A 7,939-nucleotide genomic window follows, 5' to 3' on the forward strand; every position below is an offset into this window, starting at 1 on the left:
AGCCAAGAAAGTACTCCATCAATCCCATGTTTGTCATCTCAAACTCCTTGTCATTATGTCCTTGAATTCTTGAATCATCTCAGCATTGTTCCCCATGAATATAAGGTCATCTACATAAAGAGCAACAAACATTACATTACCTTTACTTTTCTTTATGTACAAAGCATGTTCATATGGACATTGCTCATATCCTTTCTTCTTGAAGTACTTGTCAATGCGGTAATTCCATGCCCGAGGAGTTTGCTTCAACCCATAAAGCGCTTTCTTCAATCTTAGTACTTTCTTTTCTTCTCCTCTTCTCATGTATCCCAGTGGTTGTTCAACATAAACTTCTTCCTCCAGGATTCTATTCAGAAATGCTGACTTCACGTCCATCTGATAGATCGACCATTTGTGCTGAGCTGCCATTAAAATTAGCAGTCGAACTGTCTCCATTCTAGTGACTAGCACAAACACTTCAGCATAGTCAATTCCCTCCTTTTGTTTATAGCCCTTAGCAATAAGTCGGGCTTTGTAACGCTCTATTTCACCTTGAGCATTCATCTTCTTCTTGTATACCCATTTCACACCAATGGGTCGAGCTCTTGTTGGGGGATTGGACAACTTCCACGTGTTATTGCGCTCAATTACATCGATCTCCTCATCCATTGCAAGTCTCCAATTCTCATTTTGCACCGCCTCCTCAAAGGTTATGTTCTCAGAACCTACCAAAAGACAAACAACATGTACCTGTTCAGTAGACTCATACAATTCTTGTATGGTTCGTATTCTGGGTCGTCGGGGTTCATCTTCATCGTCAGTGGTTTCAAAATTTTCTGTAGCTGGTGGTATAACAATTGACGAGCTAGTATCTTCATTCATCTCTTCAACTTAGTTGTTCCAACTCCACTCATTGGCTCCATCTACTCGAACATCACGACTTACTATCACTTTTTGGTTTATTGGGTCTAACAATTTGTAGGCTTTTGTCATCTCATCATACCTAATAAACACATACTTCTTGCACCTATCCTCGAGTTTCGTTCTTTGCTAACTTGGTACGTGGGCATATTCTACACTGCCAAACACCTTGAGATGAGACACACTCGGCTTTTGTCCACTCCATACTTCTTGTGGTGTCTTTTCATTCAACCTTGCATGTGGACACCTATTTTGTATATAAATGGCACATTGTACGACTTCTGCCCAAAACTCCTTTGGCATATTCTTACTCTTCATCATGGACCGAACCATATCAAGAATAGTTCAGTTTTTCATCTCAGCTACACCATTTTGTTGTGGTGAGTATGAGGCTGTCAAAAATATTCATATGTCTTGCTCCTCACAATACTTCATGAACTCTGTTCATGTGAACTCGCCTCCCCTATCAGACCGAACAGTCTTAATGTGTTTGTCTGTCTCCTTCTCCACCATCACTCTAAACTTCTTGAACACCTCAGACTTTTCCTTCAAGAAGTATACCCATGTCTTTCGTGAAAAATCATCTACAAAAGAAATAAAGTATCTCTTACCACTGAAGGATTCAGGAGTAATTGGTCCACACACGTCAGTATGAATTAGGCCTAGTTGTTCCTTTGCTTGGTACTTGGAATTTCTCGGAAACGAAGTCCTCGACTGTTTGCCGAGTATACATTCTTCACACAATTTACTTTTGAACTCCATGCTTGGCAATCCATGCACCATACCTTTTTTCACCAGTTCCATCAGCCCAGCAAAATGTAAGTGACCAAACAGGAAGTGCCACATCATTGTCTCTCATCCTGGACATCAAGTTTCAAACACTTCTCTTGTATGATCTTTAATTCCAACTTATACATTCGTTTTTTCTTCATCTCTACACGAGCAATCAAACGTCCAAGTTTGTCCTGCAAGTCTAGTACTCGTTCTTTCATTAAAATCGAGTAACCCTTTTACATCAACTGTCCCATGCTCAAAATGTTACTTTTGAGATCAGGTACATAGTACACGTCTCAAATTTCCCTAACTCGACCATCTTTCTGCAAGTACCAGATCGTTCCTCGACCTTTTACTGCAACCTTTGAATCATCTCCAAAAGACACATCTCCAACTTCTACTTTTGCTAAGTCTTTAAATAAGTGCCCATCTCCGCACATGTGGTTGCTTGCACCTGTGTCAAGGTACCACACCGAGTTGGTTGAACTGCTTTGTTGTCCTGTCAAGTTCATCAATTGCATATCCTCGGCTATTGACATCATCAACAACCCTCCATTCTCTTCAACATCTTCTGTGAGAAAATTGGTCGTCACTTCCTTCTTACTTTCAGATCGACACTTTTTTGCAAAGTGCCCAACTTTACCACAATTGTAACACCTATCCGAGTTACAATCCTTTGCATAGTGACCGTACTTGCCACATTTGTAGCACTCAACGTTTGAGTTGCTCACCCGACCTCCTCTCCACGAACCGCGTCCTCTTCCGTGCCAATTTTGGTTGTTGGTATGTTCTCTCTCTACTTCCTGTCCACCTCGACCTTGATCACTCCGATCGTTTCCTCTACCTCCCCGGCCTCTTCCTCTGCTTTGAGTGTTTTGAGTATAAAACAACTTTTTCTCCTGGAAATTTGTCTTTGCTTGGAGTGCTTGGCCAAAGTAGTCTTCCTTCGTCTTTCTTCTTCTTTGTTCATACGCTTCCAAGGACCCAGCAAGCTCCTCTACCGTGAGTTTTGAGAGGTCTTTGGATTCCTCTATGGCACACACAATGTTGTCAAAATCAATTGTCAATGACCTCAAAATTTTCTTCACAACTCAATTTGCAGGCAACGGCTCCCCATTCTTGTCGAGTTGGTTTGCTATAGTCTCCACCTGAGATATGAACTCGGTTACCCCTTCGTTCTCCTTCATTAACAACCTCTCAAACTCTCCTTTGAGAGCTTGAAGACGAACCTGTTTCACACGTTCATCTCCCTTATATGTTTTCTCCAGGATCTCCCACGCCTTTTTTGAAGTCGTAGCGTTTGCTAACTTCTCAAGGCCTACATCATCCACAGCTCGGTACAATGCATACATAGCTTTCCTATCTTTGACTCGTGTTTTTCTCAATGTAGCAATCTGAGCGACTGTCTATTCATCAGAATCCTCTGGCTCTTCGAAGCCACTTTCAACTACATCCCATACGTCTTGGGATCTGAGGTAGGCCTTCATCTGCATGCTCCACTTATCGTAGTTGGCTTTTTGTGTCAACTGAGGTAAGGACATATTGTTGGCCATCACTCTCTCTTACTATTTGTTTCACTCAGACACTCGAGCAACTGGCTCTCTCTAACACTCAAGAACAACCTAGCTTTCTCTAGCTCTCTGGCTGTCTACCTAGCTCTGATACCACTTTGTTAAGAGAAAGAGGCTCTAGAATGGAAAACTTATTCACTTTGCATTGTGTTTATTCATGCCATAAGCAATACAATTTATAGGCTTACAATTTTCATCAATTGTACTCCTAACGGCTATAAACGACTAGTACATTAACTACCCAACAGCTAGTACATTAACTATTCAACGGCTAATACATTAACTATCCAACGACTAGTACATTAACCACCCAACGACTAATAAAATAAAAACCCAACAACACACCCAATCCAAATTTCACCTTTGCAAGGATTATTGCACCCTATGCACAAGTTCAAAGTTCAAATAGTGTATGAATAATTATTGTTCCCATACGATATTAGAATGCAATGCTTATACTTTCTTACTACGGGAACATTTAGATATCAGGCTAAAACAAATTATATCACTGTAGCTTGTGGAGGAGATAAAAAAGCAAGCAGATGATGTACCACACCTCTTCCTTGAAATTTTTTTGGTTTTTTTATTTTTATTATGTGTTTTTACATCTCATTTGATGTGAAGCATATACTTATGGCATTCGTGTCAATGCCATATCAAATTCAAAGAATAGAAGAGTTTACAAAATATTGAAGTACGAAATATATAACTTGGAGCTCGAGTTTCAGAATTAACAAAAAGCCAAGAACTGTGTAAATAATATGTTACAAAATATAATATGTAAAATGTGTAAATAATATGTTATAAAATATTACTGATTCTAATATATAAATATATATATATATATATATATATATATATATATATATATATATATATATATATATATATATATATATATATATATATATATATATATATATATATATATATATATATATATATATATATATATATATATATATATATATATATATATATATATATATATATATATATATATATATATATATATATATATGTCAAAATTTTAATTTCGAAAAATTGATACATTATATTATGATTTACTTTGTAACATAACACAATATTTATTTTATTATGTTCTTAGCATTTATATTTATTATAAAAGTTAAATATTTAAAGATAATCATTATTTTGAATATTATATTCAACCTATTATAACTATTTCATTTAACTTTTTATTTTTAAATTACAAAATAAACATTGTGATAATTGATGAACATATCCGATTTAATTATTTTAGATTTTACTATTCATAATTAAACATTTTAACACATGTTAAAATAAAATAAAATAATTGTTTAACTTTATTTTTATATTATCCATGTCTTTGGTTTAAATATTATTATATACAAATTATTCATACAAATATAATAATAATAAAATTAATTATTAATAATGAAAATTAAAACAAAAACAAAAACATACGAACCGTGTCTCAAACTAGTTATAAAAAAAAAAAAAAATCCCTTTTGCTTTATGTTCTCAATGTACATAGACTCACTATGCACATACATTGTTTGTTTGACTGAGAAAAATATTCAAAAGCACAGAAAATAATAAAAATACTATCGAGTTTTGAGAGTGAAAGAAGAAAGGTTGGGGATGAACGTATCATGTAAATAATACGCGAACCATACCAGAACCAACATTCATTCATCCAACCATCACGCCTCACACCACACCAGGAACCATTCACTCTTTCACTCTCTCTACGTGAGAGCCAACATACACCACCACATCCACACGAGAACCATTCACTCACGCTACCACAGAACCACTTCTCTTTGAGTTTTCCTTTCTGTTTTCCACCATTGTTCTGCACAATCTTGGAGGAAGCTTGAATCAGTGACTGCACAGCCAGCATTGGGTCAATATCTTCCATAGTTCATGTTTGTTTCTTGGATGGAACTTGGATCCGTGACTATACAGTCAGCATTGGATCAAGATCTTTCCTAGTTCACATTGTTTGTGAGTTTTCAAACAATGTGATTTCACCGAACATTTGTTTGTAAGAATATGCTTCTATTCAATAAAATTGTATATTCATTTTGTTTTCACCGTTTGTTTCTTTCATTTCTTTCTTGTCTTTGATAAATTGAGTTTATGAAGTATACACAGTTACATGAATTTTCAATTTCGAATTCTGCGTTCTAGTGTTTCTTACGTTTGTTTCTTGTTTGTGATTCCTTTGTGATGTTATATGTAATGTTTTCGAATCATTTCCACACTCAATTCGTGATTCGATGCATTTAAATTCACGTTCGTGCAATTGTTCGTGCAACTGTTTGTCACTTTTGTTCAACTAGGGTTCAAAATTTGGTGTTTTGAATTTTACTCGACCATTTCGCTGTGATTTTTGTTCCTATGTTCAATAGAGACCAATACGAACCATCCTGCATCTACATATAATGCTTTCAGTTCAATTCCAGTAGCTTCTTTTGGTTTAATCCATGCGTTAGGAGCATCTCACATGTTTAGCTTGATTAAAGGATATCCACGTTGCACGGTCACATAATTAGTTCATTTTAACATTTCATCAAACACCATATATGCATTCTAGTTTTCTTAAGCATTTCATCAAACACTTTGTTTGTTTGTTTGTTTCGCGTTTTCTTTCTCACACACCCTCTTCCCCGTTTCAGAATCTTGAAAAATGCTGAAGGTGCCGCAGCACCAGGTGGCGGGTCACATGGCGAAGAACGGCGTTTTGGGTCCCCTGGTGGACGATTCTGGAAAGTTCTACAAGCCACTGCAAGACAACGACAGGGGCTCCGCTGAGCTCTCCTTCTACACCTCCCTCACCGTGCCACCCTCCATCCGCCCCTTCTTCCCGACATTCCACGGCACCGCCGTCGTCCCCGCCTCCGACGGCTCCGGCCCCCACACCCACCTCCTCCTCCAGGACCTCATCTCGCCCTACACCAAACCCTCTGTCATGGACGTCAAAATCGGCTCCCGAACATGGCACCTCGGTCACTCCGAAGACTACATCGCCAAATGTCTCAACAAAGATAGAACCACCTCAACCGTCCCCCTCGGCTTCCGAATCACCGGCATCAAGGACTCCTTCTCCTCCTGGGAACCTTCCAGAACCTTTCTCCAAACCCTTTCCGCTGAGGGCGTCGCTGTGGTCCTCCGCAAATTTGTCTCCTCCTCCAACTCCGACAATTCTCAGTCCGACCCCGATTGCGACTTTGCGGCGGAGGTTTTGGGCGCCGTCTTCGAGCGGCTGGTGGAGCTGAAAGCGTGGTTTGAGGTTCAGACTCTATATCATTTCTATTCTTGTTCTGTTCTGGTGGTGTATGAGAAGGAGAAGGGGAACACCAAGCCTCTGGTCAAACTTGTTGATTTTGCTCATGTAGTTTCTGGAAATGGTGTGATTGATCATAACTTCTTGGGTGGCCTATGTTCCTTCATCAACTTCATCAGGGACATCCTTCAAGCTCTTCATCATTGAGTCCTGTGTTCTTTTTTCTCTGTTTTTCTCACACTCTTGTTCAAGAATATTATCAGATAATAATTACTCATTTGACTCCTTCTGTCATCATCATAACAGACAATTTTGCTTGTATTATGTTCCATTCAATTGTTCATATTTCCAGGTAATGCAATTTTTGTGGGTTTTATTCATAGATATCCGTAGGTTTGGATACTTTTACCATCCCTTATTCTTATGAGAAGCACTAGTTCACTGATTGATCTACCATTGGATAAACTTAGTTCACTGATTGATCTACCATTGGATAAACTTGTTTGATACCTTTTGCCTTTTCAAAATTTGGACCTGAATTCTTGGTATTTGATGTAATATGGATTTCTGAGACCATACTCTCTTGTGAGTTATGAAAAATTTCAAGAATATTGCTTTTGAAGATTGCTTTTAAATTTATGCTTTTTCTGGTTGCTTTTGAATATTGCAAGTGCATGAATCGTCTGATATTTGGCTTGCTCTGATTGCATCAATGCTTAATGGTCCTGTTAAGTTTTTTATCCTAACCACATATTAGTTACGAGTAGAGTTGTAAAAATGGGTTGGAACCCACGAATCAACCTGGCTGACTATAGATTCGGGTTGGGTTGAATTTTTTTTTTTGTAAATTTTAATATGGGTTTATTTTTGTTCGGCTCACTTAAAACTCGGTTCACTTGGGTTGAACCCGTGATGAGTGGGTTGGTGAGCTAACCCGCAAATAAAAGGTCACACAAGTGTTTTTTTGTTAAGTTGGACTTTGTGTTTGGGTCATGTTAAATTGTTTTTTTAGCCAACACATAGATAATTTGTATTTTTGTGATTTTGATTTGTATTTGGATTGTATTAAAGTTTATTTAGATTTTAATTAGAATTATAATTTAGTTTTGACTGAAAAAAATAAAAAATAATTATTTTTTTAATTGAGTTTGTAAACCAACCTGTTTAACCTACTAACCCGTGGTGGGCCGGGTCGAGTTCAAATTTTTTTGGTTCGCTAATCAGCGAGTCAGGTTGGATTGACTCACTAAGTAATCAACCCGTGATGGATCGAGCCGGATTGGACTAATCCAAATTACCCGTTTTGACAGTTTTAATTATGAGCTTGTTGCTTATGATGTTACACTTTTTTAGCTTTTAGCTTTTGAACAATGCATATATATATATATATATATATATATATATATATATATATATATAT

General features: G+C 37.2%; 1 protein-coding gene across 3 annotated transcripts; it reads left to right on the plus strand.

The window, feature by feature from the left end:
• Positions 1 to 4,838: 4,838 nt before the first annotated feature.
• Positions 4,839 to 6,905, plus strand: LOC114162779 (inositol polyphosphate multikinase beta-like). Of its 3 annotated transcripts, none has more exons than XM_028046755.1 (2): positions 4,839 to 5,277; positions 5,912 to 6,905. In XM_028046755.1, the coding sequence occupies exon 2, from the start codon at positions 5,923 to 5,925 to the stop codon at positions 6,724 to 6,726; it is 804 nt and encodes a 267-aa protein (XP_027902556.1). In that variant the 5' UTR covers positions 4,839 to 5,277; positions 5,912 to 5,922; the 3' UTR covers positions 6,727 to 6,905. The 3 variants fall into 3 exon arrangements, with proteins under 3 accessions (XP_027902556.1, XP_027902558.1, XP_027902557.1); XM_028046757.1 differs by having other exon boundaries at positions 4,839 to 5,237; XM_028046756.1 differs by lacking the exon at positions 4,839 to 5,277 and adding an exon at positions 5,496 to 5,775.
• Positions 6,906 to 7,939: the final 1,034 nt, after the last annotated feature.

The sequence above is a fragment of the Vigna unguiculata genome, chromosome 9, assembly GCF_004118075.2.
Source record: "Vigna unguiculata cultivar IT97K-499-35 chromosome 9, ASM411807v1, whole genome shotgun sequence".
NCBI lineage: Eukaryota > Viridiplantae > Streptophyta > Magnoliopsida > Fabales > Fabaceae > Vigna > Vigna unguiculata.

What these genes read in the sequence shown, in the direction of transcription:
- LOC114162779 (XM_028046755.1), top strand. Translation starts at nt 5,923, where the DNA reads ATGCTGAAGGTGCCGCAGCACCAGGTGGCGGGTCACATGGCGAAGAAC.